General features: G+C 37.8%; 2 protein-coding genes across 7 annotated transcripts in view; one reads left to right on the top strand and one right to left on the bottom strand.

Moving 5' to 3' along the window:
* Positions 1-20,541, top strand: part of PRR16 (proline rich 16) — a 284,572-nt gene that overhangs the window by 40,777 nt on the left and 223,254 nt on the right. The gene's annotated exons all lie outside the window — the stretch shown is intronic.
* LOC140594900 (small ribosomal subunit protein uS8-like) lies at positions 2,137-6,681 on the bottom strand. Its single transcript, XM_072732018.1, has one exon. The coding sequence runs from the start codon at positions 3,901-3,903 to the stop codon at positions 3,511-3,513; it is 393 nt and encodes a 130-aa protein (XP_072588119.1). The 5' UTR covers positions 3,904-6,681; the 3' UTR covers positions 2,137-3,510.

The following is a 20,541-nucleotide window of genomic DNA, read 5'->3' as shown; positions in this document are numbered from 1 at the left end:
TTCCTACACATACCTCCTTTGTGATAAAGTTTAATTTATAAATTAGGCACAGTAAGAGATTAAACAATCACAACTACTAATGAAGGAGACCGGTTAGAGCAATATACTGTAATAAAAGTTACATGGATGTGGTCTCTGTCTTAAAATATCTTACGTTACTGTGCTCACCCTCTTGTTGTGATGATGTGAACTGATCAAGTACCTCTGTGATGAAGTGAAGTGACGAGAGAAAGTGAGGTGAATGACATAGGCATTGTGTCACAGCTGATGTAGTCTTAGGCTACCATTGACCTTCTGATCATATGTCAGAAGGAGGATCATCTTGGACCACAGCAGACTGCAGGTAACTGAGAGGGAGACATAAGACTGTATAAAGGAGAGCTTCTGAATTTCATACTTACTTGATATAATTTCTTTCTCCAGTGCTCTCTGGAGAGTGCCTGACCTAAAACACCTGTCAAATATAAATTGGTGGTGTTTTTCTCCTTATTGAGGATATTCTGGTAGGTGATTTTCACTTTTCTGACAGGTCTCTCTTATTAGTACTGTTGTTTCCCTACATTGTCTCCATGTTACAGTTCAAATTTGAGAATTTTTATGTTAGGAAGTAAAAAAAAAAGTCTCAATATTATCTCTCAGGAAGGAGGTAGACATACATTGTCAGTTGTAGAGTGTTTACATTGCACTTCACAATGATCCTATCACAACATTAGTGTCTATAGGATATTACTTCTGCTGCGCAAAGTATCACCTCCATAGGTGCTTTGCTTTTTACACTTTCTTCTTTCAAAATGTGGCTATTTCAGGGATCCCTGGGTGGCTCAGTGGTTTAGCTTCTGCCTTCGGCCGAGTGTGATCCTGGAGTCCCATGATCGAGTCCTGAATCGGGCTCCCTGAATGGAGCCTGCTTCTCCCTCTGCCTGTGTCTCTGTCTCTGTCTCTCTCTCTCTTGAATAAATAAATAAAATCTTAAAAACAAAAAAAAAACACAAAAAAACAAAATGTGGCTATTTCAGGTGCCATTCAAATAAGTAAAAAAGAAACTGGCACATATCATTTGGTATACCACCATGGATTGGTGATTCTCCATGGATAGTGGGCATTGCAGAAGCAGGAATGCTTTGCATCAGACTCATACTAATTCTACCATGGCAAGGGAAGCTGATGACTTCAGAACCTGCTGCTTTTACTTCCCATTTTAGCCATTTCCATATGGCTCGTATGGTACCTACCAGCAGGCTTCCCCAGGCAGGACCACTGAGTAGCCTGTGGCATTTTGAACATCCCGCTGGGTCTGTATCATAACCAAGAATGATTTCTATTGTTAGCACAATCTGTGAGAAATCCTCCTGAGGTAAATACAATCCAAAGAGAAGGCTTCTTTGGGGTTTCCCTGAGTCAGTAAAAAATTGGTGCAAAGAAATCTTTGGCAGCAAATACTTTTCCACCACTCTGCTGGAAAAGTCTGGGAGAAAACTGTTATGACAGAGATTATTGGCCAGTTAGTTTACTTGACCTAAATCCTTTTGGAAGGTCTACTTATTGTTTGGTTCAAAATATTAGTTTTGATATTTTATCTATCTTATATTTATTATCGGTATACAAAAAATGGATTAATTCAATTAATTCCCCTTTAAGAGAGAAACAGTTGGAGCAGAAATGTGCTCTACCATTCACCAGTACAATGCGCCTGGTTCCTTCTCTCTGGGCCCCCCACCCACTTCCACATACTTTCCTCCATAAATCTTAAGACTTTTAAGACTTTTGTTCGTACTCTTCCATATACTTCACAATTTTTCGCAAACATAATTGGGTTCCCATAGCAAAATATAGTTCTCTTCTCTTTTTTTATAAGACATAAATGGAAGGAAAAAACTTTTCTATGTCAAAAAATATATCCTAAGAAACCTCCAGGGTCTTTAAAATGATTGCAATTTCATAGATTGCCTTTCTTTTAAGAAGTAGCTAAAATTTTCAAAAATTTCTCTTTTTTAAAGTGAAGAAGTACTTTAGAATATTCATGGTTAATACTTTGTAGGTAATGGAAGAGTGTTCATATGTTAAGCTGTTTTTTTTTTTTAATCTTCCTCCTTGTTTATTTCCAAAAAGAAGGGCAAGTGGGTAGTGCTTGAGTTCTTTTTTTTTTTTTTTTTTTTTTTTTTTTGAGGACTAGGAGATCCGAATTCTAGTATCTTATCTACTACTGCTCTCTCTCTGACCTTCCTGGGTATGAGGGTATGATCTCTCTAAGATCTATAGGCACTAAGTTAGCTCTAATTCTGAGATTCTCTATAGTATATTAGTATGCTTGCAGATGGAATAGAGTTATCTTGGCTGGGGGTAAATGTATGTCCATCCAGTGAAGGATGGATAGCTCTGTTGAGCTATTGCATCTGCAGTCACATTGCCTGGGTGTGGATTTTTCTTGTCTGTTTTTGGGTGTATATGATCCAGTAATGTGATATGAAACAACCTAGTTATCTTTTCTGACGTTAACTTTAGCAAAAGTTAATTATGATTCTTTCATTTATATATCTCTTAGATGCCTATTTGCATTTTTCACCTAAACCATCTCTTGCACCAACAGTGAAATGGAAGCTGTTTGTTTGCTTGGTTTAGGTCTTGTTTATTTTAAAGAGAGAAATATGTGCCCACTATTTCATTGGGCCTTTATGATCTAGGTAAATGGCATAGTGAACAGGATTCTTAACTTCCTGGAGCCTTAGACAAGCCAACAAACACAGCAGCTATGAAATTACAGATTACAGTTATTATGGAGGGAAAGAGTTGGATGCTGTGAAGAAAGAGGATATGCTGATTGAGATGGGAATACCAGGGCAAGTGTCTGAAGAACTGGCTTGGAAATTGTTTTAGGGATGGGCTAGCTGAGGCAAACCTTTTTTTTTTTTTTTTCTTAACACATTAGTTGAGGCAGACCTTTCTAAGAAGAGTAAAGAATGCGCGTGAAAGGATTGCTATAGAAGACCTTTGCATGGTTGCTCAACTAGAGAAAAGGTACAGCAACATAGTGATATTGGTAAAGAATTGTGCAAGGCAAAGCTAGAGGAGGTGTAAAGGACTTTGTGAGAGCAGAAGCCATGTCTAGTATTGCTCACTATTGCATCCCCAGACTCCATTTTGCCAGTTGAATGAATGAATGAACAAATGAACAAAAGTAGGAACGAGGTGACTGAAGGGAAAAGGAGCTACCAACAGATTGGGAAGAAAACCATTAGGTGGGACAGAAGCAGAACATTTTTTAGGAAGAAAGGAGTGTTCCTCAGTTGCCACTAGAAGTAAAGTAAGATAGCATGGAAGTAGCCCTGGTTTTAATAGCACTGAGGTCACTGGTAACTGTAACGGGAGTGGTTTCTTTGGGCAGTGGACTCGGCAGTCAGATCTGATTAGGTTGTTAGGGATAGTAGTGGAGAACATGGAGACAGGATGCATTATAATTTTTTTTTTTTTTTGTCCATTGAGGCATTTTATTTGCACGTATGAATTACATCCCTAGAAAAAGAATCCAAGGATTTTCCCTTCTGTGTGTTTTCGTCTTGCTTCTTCGTGGTCCATGATGCCAGTTGAGGTTGTCAGTACAATGAAACCAAACTGGTGGGATGGGAGCAGGTTATTCTGCCATTTTTCTGGATCTTTCAGTTGTACATCAAATCTGGAGCTGATCACTCCACACTTGTTTAACTTGCCTGTGAGGTTCACAACAATTTTCCCAGCTATGTGATCATTGATGATTTCAAATTCGCCAATGTAACCATGCTTCATCATCACAGTGAGAAATCGGACGATGACTTTGGAGCGTGGCCTGATAAGAACCTGGCGCTTGCCTCTCTTTTCAGCATTGTTGATGCTCTTGAGAGCATCTGCCAGGATGTTCATGCGCACCATTGTGGCAGCTCGGAGAGATGGCGGAAAGAGCTATAATTTTTTTAGAAGCTGATGGGAATCTTTTAAGATGGAAAGAAAGAGACTCCAGAGCCTTTGAATGCTCTGGGCTATGATCCAACTAAAAACAGAATGCAGTTGCAGGAAGGCATGGCCTGCTAGAGGAATTAGTGTGCTGAGGAATTGCTTATTTTTCGTACTTTGGGGTTTTATTTTCTAATGCCAGTTACCTCATTTCCACCTACCCCCTTTGTATACTGAAAATACAAGAATCTTTTTAATTCACTCTTCTATAGATACATCCCTAAATTAATCTTTTCTATTCTTCTTTTCTAAATCTTTTCTAGATACAATTAATCCTGGACATTTTTATAAAGCTTATGAAAGAGTGGAATCAAATTTTTTATTTTTATAGGATGATGTCCAATATCTTAGAATTTGCCCACAGAGTTCAATCCTGTTCCTGAAGTTATAGTAAAATCAGAATAAAAAGGAAGGAAGGCAGAGGGCCCCTGCAGATTCATGACGTCTTCCCTTGAAAAGAACTTTGGTTGAACCTGAACTCAGTTCATGTTGGTCTCATACTCTTAACAACTGAAACATTTATTATTTTACTACCTGTAGTAACATTGGGTCTCCTTTGAATTGGGTAAATATTTCACCATTTCAGTTTATTGTTCTCAATTGAACATCTTCGATGAGCTATCATGTATGTATTAGATTTGAAAATTAGTCATAAATTAATAAAATGTCGAAGTGAAAATGACAGTCCTTTCTTTAAAATCTTAAAAATCTTATTACTCCACTGGAAGTTTTGTGTCTTCCCCCACCCAAATTCTTAAAGATTGTACTGATTACATTTTTGTTTAATTTGTTATCAATTGAATTATAGCAAACATTTTTTTTTTCCTGCACAGTATCATAGATCATGTTTCTCAGGAGATGGGGATTGGTCTACAAGAGCCTTATTCGGAAGTGCCTTTGGAAACACCTATAAGGGAAGAACAGAAGCAGGATTAGGCAGAGGGAGAAGTTGAAATGCACTGTCATTGCAGCAGTGGGTTCAGCCAGGTGTAGTGGAAGTTCTGACTTTGCTGTGGCCCTTCAGAGATGTTGGATGTGAGGCCAGAGCCCTTGTTACCCCCCACATAATCCAGACCTTGAGTAGAGGGCACTTCTAGGAGGAAGGCCACCTTGGATGGGACAGCTCCCTTGGTTTAGGGTGATTCCTAGAAGGGACTCAGCTGTAAATTGTCAGCAAGCATCTAGGGGTATTATGCTTCTATTCTAAAGGGAGATAGTAGACAACATCCAGAATTAAATTTACAGTTTTGGTGAAGTGAAGAAGGAAAAAATTGCAATAACTGAGGAAAGAGTTTAAGGACAGAGGAAACAGAAATAATAGGTGGTCCAAAAAAGATTTCGTTTTCTGTCTTCAAAGTATGTAAAGTCTTACCTAAATGTGTCTGGACTGGAATCATTCCCTTTTCTTAGAATAATTGGAAAGAACATATTTTTAGGTTTTGTCATTCTGTAGATTCTGTATTTTTTGTTATTATCACTATAGCTTAATGGATGTACATACTTTGTTTTTGTGTGACACACATGAGCACGCACATGCACACACAGCCCACACTGCAATCGCAAATTATAGTTTGCCTGTCTTTATGGGACTTATTTTTGTGGTAAAATGTTGAGCTTGTTATCTGCCTTTTGACTTAATTTAGAATCAGAAAGCATGAATCCTAGCCTCTCTTATTCTAAATTAACTTCAAAAGAGTGACTGGAATGATTTGCTTTTAAGTCTTTTGTTTGTTTCATATAGAGATATACTTCACGGCTTGTGTATTTCTAGAAAATAATGCATCTTATCATTTGATTTATATATGGCTCTGATCTAATTAACTATGAGCTCTGTGTTGAGTTGATAAAAATATAAGGAAATTTTTTTAGGTGTATTGGCCTGTATAATTGATATATTTTAGTGGAATAACCCAATTACAGCATGTGGTACTGATGTGTTTTTTGGTAGTCAACATTATTATTAATGTGCACTTACCAGTGAGGCAAATGTTATTTTGAATTGAATATATGAACTTGCCATAGCATAGACATGAATAATAACATTTGTATTTGGAAATAGTATAGTTAGCTACCATTTAGTATTGATGTCAGTGAATATGGCTTATTCACTTCATACTGTTTAATTTCTTTTAATTTCAGTAACATTTGTTGAACATAAAATATCATTAATATTTTATGATTTAACATTTATATTCAGTTGAAATTTTTCTGAGAGCTTTATAATTTACTATAGTTATTACCTCCCCACAGTCAATGTTCTATCATGCTTGAATTTATATGCATTTTAAATTAGCATAACATGTATTTCCTGACAGAAATCTCCTTCAGTCAACATTTTCAGAGTGAGTATATACTATTCATGTATTCATTTATTGATTATGTATTAGCCCATCTTGTACCACAAAGATTTGAGGTAATATTAAAAATCCTATCTTCTTGGGGCACCCTGGTGGTTCCTTTGGTTGAGTGTCCGACTCTTGATTTCAGCTCAGGTCATGATCTCAGGGTTATGAAATCAGGACCCTAGTCTGGCTCCATCTGAGTGTGGAGTCTGCTTAAGATTCACTTTCTCTTTCTGTCTCTCCCCTGGTCATGTTATGTCTCTCAAAAAAGAAAAAAAAAAAAAAGGCTGTTTCCTTACTTAAAAAAAAATACAGAGAAATACTATCTCCTAAAGGTGGAATAAAGAAGAAATAGATCATTAAAACCAGGAGAAATAAAGGGACACCTGGGTGAATCAGTGGTTGAGTATCTGCCTTTGGCTCAGGTCATGGTCCTGGAGTCCTGGGATCGAGTCCCACATCAGGCTTCCCAGAGGGGGCCTACTTCTCCCTCTGCCTATGTCTCTGACCCTCTCTTTATCTCTTATGAATAAATAAATAAAATCTCAAAAAAAAAAGAAACCAGGAGAAATATAAAGAAGTAATAGCCGAAAATCAAAGAAAAGAATATTAATTTGTAGACCACAAGGATCAAAGTGATTCCTGAAGCTGAGCTTCCAACTTGGCTCTGAGTTTTTCATAATTCAAAATAGAAATTTTGGAGCAATTGCTCCAGTTATATGGATTCACTGTTAAAAAAAGTGATAGCATTATTTTCCACTTGCAGATTAGGAAACTAAGACACAGACATTTATGTAACTTGCTAATGCAACATATCCAGTGTGATTAAGGATTCCAGTAGTTAAACAGACTTCTGTGCCAGATTCTTATTCACCTTTCTCTATGGAACGGTTGTCAGTATCCACCCTTACAAAATCTCTGCAGAAAACGTAGTACCAAAATCTGGAGTGGTTGTTGCTGAAGTACTGTTCCAAAAAGATCTTATAAGGATAATTAGTGTGTCTTTATTTATTTATATCTTCCTTAGTGAAGACATCACAGGTCTCATGTGCAAGCTACAAAATTAAGTGAAAGTAAACAAATTATGGTGCTTCAGAAGATCCATACCATACTTGGTTTTCACTGATACCCAAACTATGAGGTTGAACATCTGAAATGGCTGATGTTTAACCATGTTTAACCTACAAAATGGCAATCCCATGGTTTAACCTAATATTGAAAGTGATATCTCAAAGATTTGATAATGTGGGAACATGTCATTTGTCAGTAGGATAGTGTGTAGACTTCCTCTAAGAGATTCTCTAGTTCTGCTTTACCAGTCTGTAATTCCTCTTGAAAATATTCTATATTATCATCTATACAAGGCAACTTGTCATGGTAAGTCACTTTCTTTCTAGACTTAATTTCCTCATTTTTAATGTGGACTTACTGAGCTTAAATAAATGTGTTTAGCATTCTTTGTTTACTGCAAAGTGATTAGTAAATATGAGAGGACTCTATTTAATATTTAAATATACTACTTAAGGTTGTCTTCAAATTCACCAAGCTGTCCTCTCTTTGCAAGCTTAATGATTGAAGCTATACCACGTGGCCCTATTATAGCTCCTTATTTCTGCCACTTTTTCTGTATCTAGACTTAACCTTAATAAATTAAATACAAATTGTAACTCTACCACTTTCCCCCTTTTAATTTATGTTTCTTTGCTATACTTTAAGAATCGTTATAAGCCATCCTAATTTATTTCTGGAACATGACTGATTATAAGTAAATACATTTATTAAGTAGATGTTCCACTTCAAACTATTCAGTTCTGTGGGCCACTATAAATATGCAGTAGTGACCTAATTTAAGAACATACAATTTTCCTTAGCAGCAACAACAGTACTGCATTATTTTAGTGACTTCTGGGCAGAAAATTCTGCTAGGTATTGTGAGGGCCATTATCTTGCTAAATAAATCTGCACCCATGAGTAAGTAATAATGACAAAATGGACACACACAAAGCAGCTGCATGTCAGTGCTTATAGGTCATTAGTGCACTTTGAGAAATAAGCCTGGACAAAGACTCACTGTGCAGTTCAAATGGTCAAGTTAATGCAATAGATGTTAGGCATAAACTTTTTTTTTTTTTTAATGATGCAATGGGTGATTTGTTAGGTAATGATAGGCTTTGCTCCCTGTTTGAAGAATTTCAAGTGTTTAAAAAGAAGAAACAACGTTTTTGGACAAGGGTTTCTCCATGTAATAACATGATAGATTAAGATAGATATGAAAAGAAATCTAATTTAATTCATTCTTCAGATGGATGAGACTAGAGGACAAATCAGGTCTACATTTCCAGACTTCCTCTTTCTGCGTAAAAGAAAGGGGTAAGTCATCCAGGGAATGAACTGCAAAGAAAGTGTTACATAATTCCCAGAGCCTTTATGAGTCTGGATTATAAAGTTTCATCCTGTGGCCACCTTCTTGTCATTAATATGAGTCTCACAGACTTTCCCTCCTTCATACACCAGGTCCTGCCCAGATCCACTCTTCCCAATGAGAACACAGATTAGGCCTCCCTAGTTCCTTGTTATTCCCCAATTCATTTATACAACTACTTTCAGATCTGTTAGTCTTCCAAAAGCATTTATGTTATTTAAATATAATTACATACCTTTCTTTCCCTTTTTGACTTTCAGAATACATTACTGTGCCTTAATGTGTTTGCTCCTAAGGCAACCAGTCCAGGAAATAACATGAATTATTAAAACTGTCCTTCATTTATTCTTCTCACAGTGCACATACCAAGCTCCATTGTGGGTTAAGCCCTGCATTAGGCACATCTTTGGAAGTATGGCCACTGCTGCTTATACCAGTTTGGCTCTCTACCAGAGATTAGTGATCATAAAATAGTATAGTCTGTAAGTGCAATAATTGGTTAGATCACCTATCCTTAAAAACTTAGAACCATCTGTCTCAGCAAAAAATCACAGCAAAGTAACAGACGAAAGAATATACAGTAATTATTTTCCAAGAGTTTACAAGCATTTCCAGACTAAAAATTGTTGTAGCAGACTGTCCCAACTATTCTAGATGAGCCTTTGAAGAAGAAAATCATTAATGTGTGATCTAATTAGCCAGTACCAGAATAGTTTGATCGTATTGGGCCACCATTCAGACAGCATTCCTGTCTAGATTGTATCACTGTACAGATGTATTTTAGAGCTCTAAAATCTTGGAAGCATAGAGTTGGAAGAAACTTGAGTAATCATCAAAGTAAAAATTGTAACCAAATCATAAACTGGTTATGTGAAATGAAGCCACTGTCACTCAGTGAGTTAATGGTTGAAGTGGATTGATTATCTAGGTTTACCTACTGCTCATACATTGCCTTTCCTGATCACTTAATTTGTACTTCCTGTAACTCTTTATAGGTTTTTGCCATGATAGGCGATGGCTCCCAGAATTAAAGCCTATTTAGGTTAGTACTGAAGTGGAAGATGAAATAAATAGGCTCCCTTACCACCCTTGATCAGAGCTCCTAATTTAAGGAAAGCAAGTCAAGCCTGTTGGCCCTGGCAGCCCCAGCTCATTTGCGGTTCTCACTTGGGATCTTTGCCTCTGTTCAGCCTTACATGCTGGACTTTGTGATTTAAACAAGATCAGTGTACCAGAAGTTCACATTAGCTTTGGGACACAGCTCTTGCTACACTTCTAAATCTCCATGCCAGTGTGACTGCTTCTGAATGGGGGCGGTGTGGTGGAGGGTGAACAGCAGTGACTTGCTACCTATAGCACAGACTGGAGGTGCTTAAAGGAAATTCCCAGAATGAGAAGGTAAACAAAAGCAGGAACAGTATGTTACTGTGATTAAAAATGGGGACTCGAGTCAAAGTCAGCTGTGCCTCATACTAGCTCTCTGTCTTATGTAGGCTGGTTGGTATTCCAGGGCCTCCATTTTGTAATTTCTGAACAGGAATAATGCCTACCTCATATGATCTGTGAAGGCCATAAAGTGTACTACTTAGGAAACTTTCACTCAGTTCTAGTAATGAGTACTGATTTAAAAATAGTAATAATTGTTTTAGCAAGAAAGTGAGGATAGAGGAGTTACCATTTACAAATTTTAATCAATATACATTGCAACAAGCAGGGAAACAAATGTGAATATAAATATACAGATAAATAAATATATATTTATATATATAGTTTAACCTGAAAAAAATTTATAGTGAAACATATAGAGTTCTTGCATTAACTGCTGTGGAGGTTTTCCTTTGCATTCCATGGAACATCTCCAGCTGTGTTCCCTTAAAGCAGGGATCAGCAAACGTTTTCTGTGAAGGACCAAATAGTAACTATTTTATGCTCATGGGCTCAGAGTCCAAATCAAGAATATAATGTAGATGCTTCTACCACAAACACATTTTCACATTTTTTTTTAAAGATATAGCTTTTTTTTTTTCAATTTTTATTTATTTATGATAGTCACACAGAGAGAGAGCGAGAGAGGCAGAGACATAGGCAGAGGGAGAACCAGGCCCCATGCACCGGGAGCCCGACGTGGGATTCGATCCCGGGTCTCCAGGATCGTGCCCTGGGCCAAAGGCAGGCGCCAAACCACTGCGCCACCCAGGGATCCCCATTTTCACATTTTTTGATGAAGTTAGAAATATAATCATAATGAGTACAGGTTTACTGATAAGAAGTTGAATTCTTTTTTGGGGGGAATAGCATTTTCCTTAATTGTAGTTCAAAGTTACTGTTCCCTATTTGTCAAAGTGATTGCTAACATTCGTTGGTAAAAACCATTCCTAGCTCATGGGCTGTACAGAAACAGGTGGCAGGCTGGATTTGCCTCTCAGGCTGGATTTAGCTCACAGGCTGCAGTTTGCTGACCTCAGTCTTAAAAGATTAAGGAAGCAAAAGAGCCATGAGAGATTCTGATCAAATTAACATGTTAGCAAGTAACAGTTTGAGTTGCCTCTGGCTAATTTTGAGTCATGAAGTGAGAAGTATAGCTGTAATAGTGTCTGTACATATTTAGATGTAGAATGCATTTGGAAACAAAACTTGGGACTGTGCCATGGGTTCCCTGGTTTCTGGAAGAAGGGTCTAGAATCTGAAGCTGAGCATTCTTTCTCTTTTCACATTTGCCTGAATTTTTTGCTAACAGGGTAGGACATGGTTGACATATACCTTCTCATGTGCGTGTTCTTAGATGTTGGGGCCATTTTGACAGAAGGGAGAAAAAACACATCAAAGGCAGCATTGAGGGATGCTTATTTTATTTTCTCTGTTAGAGGAACACAGTAGCCTGGAAGTGAAAACAGACAAGAATAATAAATTACCTTTCCCCTTCATGCTCAGTGTGGAAACAAGATGAAGAAATGAAGGGAAATCCAGAGATGTTTTACAGAATCTTTTGGCAAATGATAAAAAAAAGCCAAATTCAATTACTTAATATCATTTTAGATAAAAATCAGATAGGAAAGGCATGCAGAAGCCTTAATAGTGATGGCAACCGAGCTCTTCCTGCCGTGCCATGATAAGCATCCTGAGCACCGGACATGTAGAATATCCTTTACCTGCTGCTGCTATGGAAAATTCTAAAATTTAGGTGTGATGGAGAGGTGATATCAAAAGAAAGAATCTTGGGATCCCTGGGTGGCGCAGCGGTTTGGCGCCTGCCTTTGACCCAGGGCGCGATCCTGGAGACCCGGGATCGAATCCCACGTCAGGCTCCCGGTGCATGGAGCCTGTTTCTCCCTCTGCCTGTGTCTCTGCCTCTCTCTCTCTCTCTCTCTCTGTGACTATCATAAATAAATAAAAATTAAAAAAAAAAAAAAAACAAAAGAAAGAATCTGGGATGCCTGAGTGTCTTAGCAGTTGAGTGTCTGCCTTTGGCTCAGGGCATGATCCTGGGGTCCTGGGATGGAGTCCGGCACATCAGGCTCTCTGCAGGGAGCCTGCTTTTCCCTCTGCCTGTGTCTCTTCCTCTCTTTGTCTCTCATGACTAATTAAAATCTTTCAAAAAGAGAAGAAGAAGAAGAAGAAGAAGAAGAAAAAGAAGAAGAAGAAGAAGAAGAAGAAGAAGGGGGAGGGGGAGGAGGAGGAGGAGGAGGAGGAGGAGGAGAGGAGAAGAGGAGGAGGAAGAGGAAGAAGAGGAAGAAGAAGAAAATCCAAATGTGAAGGGACAAAAGTACACAAAGCTTTTTGCGCTAAGTCAGCATTGCAGAGAGCCAAAAGGGCAATTTCAGAGAACAGTGATTGAGGAGAGCCAGTTGGAATGTGGTCGAGTTGACATTGCTCTAAAATGGCCTTCATCTGAGTGCAGCTGAATGTTGATTGCTAGACACATTGTTTTATAGGAATCAGGACATCAACCATCTGTGGCACCTTTGCCATACTCTGGGGATGGAGTAAAGAGCTTGGAGTGTCCGAGAGCCTGTGCAAAAGGAAAAAATGGGAAAACTGGGAACCTCTGAGGAAATAGAGTCCTTAAATCAGTTAGAAATTCTGGCTCAGTGAAGACGTCTGGATTTCCAGGCAAGCCTTAGAAATCTAATGCAAAGTAGGATCCCATCCAATGCAGACATCCATGGAGCAGAGGTACAAAGAGGCAAGAGGTACAAAGAGGGTGTGACTTACACAAAGTTCATTCAAGCAGGGTGTGGGACCCTGTTCTTTCCTCAGAAGTTTGAGGGTGGCAGGAAAATATTGGAGACAGGCAGAGGCCGCCATCTGGAGACAGTTGATGGGTCTTCCCTCTGACCACCCACACGCTGGATGACAATGGGCATGCTCATGAGGAATACAGAAAAGTGAATAGTATGGATTTCTCCAAAACTCTGAAGAGCTCTGACATTCTTCAGAGGCTGGCACATACCATGAAGCCTTGTGCAAAGTGGTATGTGGTAAAGTTGACCCTGTGACTGGTTTCCCTGGATGGTGATAATTCCCAATTTCCTGGATGATATTCTCTTGAATAGAAAAATCATACTATGGGATCCCTGGGTGGCGCAGCGGTTTGGTGCCTGCCTTTGGTCCAGGGCGCGATCCTGGAGACCCGGGATCGAATCCCACATCGGGCTCCTGGTGCATGGAGCCTGCTTCTCCCTCTACCTGTGTCTCTGCCTCTCTCTCTCTGTGTGTGTATCTCTGATGAATAATAAATTTAAAAAAAATCTTAGAAAAATCATACTTTTACCATGTTGCTACAGAAGTTTTAAAATTACTATTTAACTCTTGTTGTTATTGTTATCCTCCCTGAAATGTGACTTAATCTCAATCCAGCAGATGTGAGTTCCTAATGTATATTAGAGCAGTCCACTTGTTAGATGAAAAACAAACAGTGTTCACTATAATGGCTTCCCTCCTTACAATGTTAGTTGACAGCCTACTAAGTGTGTGGTGCCATGCTAGAATTATAAAGATGAATCTGATATGCTTTCTGGACTGGCTTATTGACAACCCGTCATCACTGAAATGATGCTTAGTGAGGCCATATCAGATGTTGCCTTCTTTTTTAAAAGTATCAGTCTCTGAGACAAAAATCTAAATTTTTCTCTCTGAAATTGGCAAGCACAATAAGTAACAATAAGTTATATAAGTGGTATTTATCCATTGGAATTAAGTGCAGAAATTCCCATCGGGAGTTTACCATCACAAAGTGCATCAGCTTTTATGGTTCAAGAATTACTCCTGTTCAGATCAGTTCGATGCGAGGTGAAAGAGGTTGGAGAAAAATTCTAAAACATTGTCTTGAAAATGGGAAGGGAGGAAAGGACAAACTTTGCAGGGTGAATGTGAATCTCAAGATTCAAGACTAAGGTATTTTTAACCCCTTTGTATTGGTTTGCACTAAAATAGAATAATTGTCAAAGGATCTAGTTACCATGGTGATACATCTTTTAAGAGCACATAACTAGATAAAATCACTCAATTATAATACCAGAAAATATTGCTCGCTATATTATAGGCTTGCTTTCTTTATAACATTAACCTTTTAAACTAAATAAAAATAATATAAAATGAAGTTTTATGTGCTTGGATAAAATGGGAAGAATACATTATATATCATGCATGTTTGTTTTTTAGGAAGCTTACATTTCTTAAAATGTTTTTTTTCCTGTCATATATCAAGCATATATATATTTTTTAAAAATTTATATACTGCATGGAAAGCAGTTAGCACTAAGCCTGCACCAAGTCCCAGGTATCTGTGAACTCTGGTAATTCTCTGCTGGCTATTTCCTTTTTCCTCTGACTTTTCCTGTCTGCATTTTTTCCTTCCCTCACTTTCATTATGTCTCCCTGCACTTTCTCTTGTGTAATTTCTCTCTGTTTCTTCATTCCTTTCTCCTTTAGGTTCCTCTTTTTCTTTTCCTTCCATTTTTCTTAACTGATAATAATTTTTTGAAGATTAAGCAGTGACACTAGCAGAAGACTAGTTCTAGGATAACCTCATGTTAGTGAAACAGTCTTGTTACAAGGTTGAGAAGCATTTGATTTTGGATGAGGTAAAGTGCAGAGGATATAGGGGAGTAGTAGGGTATGAGAAATGGATGGCAGGCTGGAATTTGAAAGGAGGGGAAAGAAACAACTTTAGTAGAAGAGGGAACTGAATAATGAGGAAGTGTCTCCTTGGCAAGACTCAAGATGGAAGTTTTTGTTTTCCCATCTGAGCCAGAGAACTTCATAGAATCCATATACTAAAATAGTAGAGGGTTTTAGCAAACATTCTGCACATTGAATCTCAGTTAGAATTTTACCTACATATTTCCATGCAGTGCATAACTTAGTGCAACAGAGGATAGAAACAGAAATAGACATACATTTGGTGAAAAATAATTGAAGATTAACAGAAATGCAGACAGCCTCCTCCTTCTACTCAATCAAACATTCTCATTGCTCAGCTACATTTTCTCTGTATCCCCAGTAGACTGGCTAGAATAACTAGGAGATTTAAAAACTCAGAGTTCAAGTTTTCTATTTCCATTTAAAGGACTGTCAGGTAAGAACTTGCCTTGAATTTAAGCATCTTATCATCTTGAGTGTGGTAGTTTGATGACAAATGATAGGTTGCCATATTGATCTCAATTTCACTATGGAAATAGTTGTTCAGAGGGGGTGGTTTATACTTTTGAGAGAATACTTCTAGGGGCTCCTTGGCTTCTTCCTCCCTCTGCAAGGCTCCAGAGAGCTTGGACCATTATGACCAGAATGCAGTATGGCAGATGGCTTGTAGTGAGTGAGGTGGAGGTCTAGTATAGTAGACAGAGGTCTAGAAAAGTATGCCCGGTGCCAAGCTTCCCATTCATAATATCCATCATTCCCAAATACAGTAAACCAGTCACTGAACATGTGCATTCACTAGCAGGGCATTCTCATATTAACTTCACTTGGAGTGTTTTCCTCTATGAAGTATTTTGAATCTTTTGATTTATGCCTTCTTATTTGTATCTTATTTAGGAAGCTTGCTTTGTGCCACTGTCTGAATAATGCTTTAAAACTCTCTAAACTGACACTCATTTGGTTAAGAACCCAAGAGAACATGCACAAAATAAGTGGTATTTTCTCAGTATAATACTAAATTATAAATATTCAACTTATGCATACATATTTAGATATGTAAATATGCTACAAAGCATAATTAATTTAGTGCTGTGACTGCTGAGCCATTGTACAGTAAGTTGACAAGAAATAATGTAAGAGTTAACTGGCACCTAAAGAGTTGAAGATATCCATAGTCAATTTGTTAACAGTGAGCTAATTGAAGAGCTAATTATAAAAAAATCTATTAGAAGTTTCCATTTTGAGTATCCTTGTGTTCACTTATATTTTGAAAAAGTAAGCATGGAGTGAATTTTCTATCAACAGAGAAGATGAGAATAAAATTTATATGATAATTGTATAATTTGGTCTCCAAATCATAAGATCCAATTGGTTGAGATCCAAAGACATTATCTTACCCAATCCCCTTACTCTGGGCAAGATTACACACAAATCTCATTATGATTATGAGATATGTCATTTTGGGCAAAGATAATACACCATGGTTTCGAAATATTTTCTGTGTTTATTACTTTTATGTAAGTCCTTTAGAAAATCTATCCACAATTCCTTTGCAGTACCTTTCTGGCTTTTTTATGGATATAATGGATTCAGAAATTCTGTGTTAAATCTGAGATCAGACTTCATAGGAATGGCTAATAATGCTGGTTTACCCTGGTACTGAGAGTTTTTATACATTCATCATCCAAGTTATTGCTCCTCAAAGGTTAAAAATTTTATAATATATAAAATTACATTCAAGAAACTTAGAATATATACAATATACTCAAGTGTATCTTTCAAGAATGTTAACTTTTATTTTTTACAAGGAAAGGTATATAGGCTTTTAGAAGAACTCTTATTCTCTATAAGAATTAACTTTTAATTTTATAAGAATTTTTAGGACAAATATCCACATACGAGAGAAATGACAAAGAAGCAAAAACCCACTCCAGAGCCCATTCTCCAGGAAAAAAGTCATTGTATTTTGCAAATGTCATTCACAAAACTTTTCTGCATAAAAATAAAATGTATAGAATGAGTGGGCTGGAATTATGTCTCTCTGACATTTTCAGGGTTTCTAGGTCATTCTAACTCAGAACAATGTCCCTTAGGTCTCAGGCAGTTTGTTGCTTTCCTGGTTTTTCACTTCTCTTCATCTTTGGCTGTCTACCTCAGTGGTCGACTACCACTGGAACTTAAGAGTCTGGATAGAAGTCGCTAGACTAATTTGACCAAGATCTTACCATACCTGCCATTTGAAGTAACCTACTGGATTTCTCTGCAGTATTCTTTATATATATTCCCCTCATTCACCTGAATACAACCCAAAGGCGTCAAATTTAGTGATTCCAAAAACAAGCTAATCATCTATACCCCTACTAAGTTTTATTTTCAATTTAATTTAATTCAACTATTTATTGAGTGCCTGTTATGTGCTGGGCATTATTGCAGAGACTTGGGTATATATTAGTAAATGAAACAAAGATCCTTGCTCTATTGGAGCTTAAGTTTTAAAAGGGGATATGGGCACTAAAAAATAGACATAATAAATTGGTAAGCTGTATAATATGCTAGAAGTGATGAGGAAAAGGAAAGGTCATCTGGTACGAAGGAGTTCTAGAGTGCCATGGTGGAGGTAGAGGTGGTGATAGGTTGCTATTTTGAATAGGATGGTTTTTGTGGGGGTGTGGTTTAAACAAAGACTTTCAAGGGTGTGAAGGAATTGGCCATGTGAATATCTGTGGAAAAACATTTCAGCTGGTATATACAGCCAGGGCAGTTTCCAAGGTAGACCAATGCCTGCCTGGTACATTCAAGAAAGCATTTGTGGCTGAAACCGAGGGCACGGGAGAAAGCCCCTAGGAGATGAAATCAGAAAGGCAGCGAGAGCGTGGCCATTGAGTATTGTTTTCCATGTCTCTGAGTGAAATTGGGGACCAGTGTGGACTATTGAGCAAAGGAGTACATGATCTGAATGATGTTTTTAAAGGATCATCCTCATGTTTGTGTTGAGAATAGCCTGGAGGATGGCATGGGAAAACTGTGAGAAAATTAGGCTGTTAAGGTAGTCTGGATGACAGATGATATTATGGGTTGGACCAGACAGGTAGCAGTGGAGGTAGTAAGAAGTGGCTAGGGGATGGATATATTTTGAAAGTAAAACTAACAAGGCATTCCAGCAGATTGGATGTGGGTTGTACTTGCAAGATAGTAGTCATAGATGGTTTCAGGTGGTTTTTTTTTTGGCCTGGTTATTTGGGGTTACCTCTACTGAGATAAGGGAAACTAGAGAGAGACAGGTGGGGGGACATATCAGGAGTTCAGTTTCTGACAGTTGGAGCTCAAGGTACTTGGTAGAAATCCAGACAGATTTTTTTTTAATATTTTATTTTTATTTATTCATGAGAAACACAGACAGAAAGCGAGAGTGGCAGAGGGAGAAGCAGGCTCCATGCAGGGAGCCTGACGTGGGACTCGATCCTGGGTCTCCAGGATCAGGCCCTGGGCTGAAGGCGGCGCTAAACCGCTGAGCCACCCGGGCTGCTCCAGACAGATTTTTAATAAGCAATTGTATACACCATTTAGGAGTTTGTGCAAGGAGTACAAACTGGAGATAAAAGTTTGGGTACTGTAGGCAAATAGGCAGTATTTAAAGCCATGAAAACTGAAGAAATCACTAAATAAGTGATACAGAAAAGATATATGTGCATAGATAAAAGCTCCATGGAGTATCATATCTGCTACTTTGTTTCTCTTTTCACAGTTGAGAATAACATTGCAGATCTTTGCATTAGTTGTTAATCATCATGAAAGAAAATATGCTTTGTAAGATGGTTGTAAAACCTTTTTTGTTTTGGGGGTGCCTGGGTGACTCAGTTGGTTAAGTATCTGCCTTTGTCTCAGATCATGATCCCAGGGTCCTGGGATCAAACCTTGCATTGTGCTCCCTGCTCAGTGGGGAGTCTGCTTCTCCTTCTCCCTCTGCCCCCTGCCCCAGCTCATGAGCGCTCAAGCACGTGCTCTCTCTCTCTTGCTCTCTCCCTCAAATAATTAAAATCTTAAAAAACAAAGTACTCTGAACTTCAGTCACAGAGAATTTGCACAGCTATACACTAGTTATAATGCTGTGACAGTTGAGGGTGGTGGCCAGGTGGTTCAGCTCAGGTCATGATCTCAGGGTTGTGAGATTGAGATTGAGCTCCATGCCCAGCGTGGAGCCCACTTAAGATTCTCTCTCTCCTTCCTCACCCCTCTCTTCCTCTCTTAAAAAAAAAAAAGTCATGGCAGTTGGCAAAAAGAAATGTCTTTGTGTGTCTGACCTTCATGTGATCAGAAGAGAAATTCTGTTTGAATCTCTTTAGTGGCCTTAATGTCATTGATATACTGATTTCCATTAATACTAGTTATGGTCATCTCTTCTGTAGTAGCACAGTATCACACATATTCTATATTAGACAATGTACTTTAAAAGTCATGTTATTTTTCTAGTTAAATATCTGGTTGTCCTATTCAAAGATGTCTGGATGAAAGGTCTTCCTTTTTTGAAAAAAATTCTGTAAATAAGTGTATGTATACATTGTTCAGTTTAAACAAAACATACATGAATCAGTGGAAACAGGCTTATGTGAAAGAATGTAATTTTGATGAATGTGCAAGGTGTTTATGTTTACATTTTATTGGATCTACCTCTGTCTTTACTCGTCACCAAGGAATTAAGTTACAATGCTAAAATTAGCTATTGTCTGCATATCAGCCAAGGTATTTTCCCTTTCTGTTAAAATTTAATTAGGTGATTGATTTTCTGCTTGTGTTCCTTAACACCATTAGTATGCTTCAAGAAGAAATAATTATTTGATTCAAATTTAATTTTAAGAAATTAATGACTTGAAAGTTCTAGGATAAAATACACTTACTAATCAACAAATTTAAATGTGGCGAAGATCACCAAGGTATTTATTTTGTTTTACCAAATTGATTCTTGGAATAAACATTTCCCTGCCATCTCTGGACATATATTTGGCACTTCTAGAAAATGTATTACTGACCAGAAGGGTATAGTGTTATACTTGGTTCTCTTGAAACATCAGATTTTTCAGTTCCTGTGACATACACATTGCATACCAGGCAAAACTCAGTGGCTACTCTAGCAACTATTATACAGTATTATCCATTCCATCATAAAACACTATTTTACCCATGATATTAGTGGAATTATTAAATTAGAAGGCCCCTTACCCCACCCCAGCTGTTAACTGAACAGCATGAGCTGAATTTGGCCAAGCCAAGATTATAGTTTAGTTTCATTACAGACTCTTTAACTATAGTTACCTGCAAGTGACTGCCCTTAAAAACTCAGCATAAAATGAATTGTTTTAGAACTTTTGTATGATTTTTAACCATAAATGGTTACTGATGAGGGAACAGAGGACTAGCTCAGGACAAAGCACATTAACAATTCCTTGAAACAGACAAAGGACATTCCTCTATAGACTCTATAGACTCAACTGCCTCCACGCTCATACTTTGCTAAAGGCAAAGGCAATTTTAGCCTAACCCCCAGGAGCCTGTGAGTCTACTTTAACATATAAAAATTCCTTTAGAAATTTCCATTATCTCTAAATCACCTGAGATACATGTTGGCTATCATCCCCCAAGCACATGGCTCACTGGTAT

The sequence above is a fragment of the Vulpes vulpes genome, chromosome 12 (genome assembly GCF_048418805.1).
Source record: "Vulpes vulpes isolate BD-2025 chromosome 12, VulVul3, whole genome shotgun sequence".
Taxonomy (NCBI): Eukaryota; Metazoa; Chordata; class Mammalia; order Carnivora; family Canidae; genus Vulpes; species Vulpes vulpes.
The sequence above is the reverse complement of the archived record's forward strand: the minus strand, read 5'-3'. Positions and strand labels throughout refer to the sequence as shown.

Coding starts and splice junctions, on each gene's coding strand:
- LOC140594900 (XM_072732018.1), bottom strand. CDS start 3,903: ATGGTGCGCATGAACATCCTGGCAGATGCTCTCAAGAGCATCAACAAT.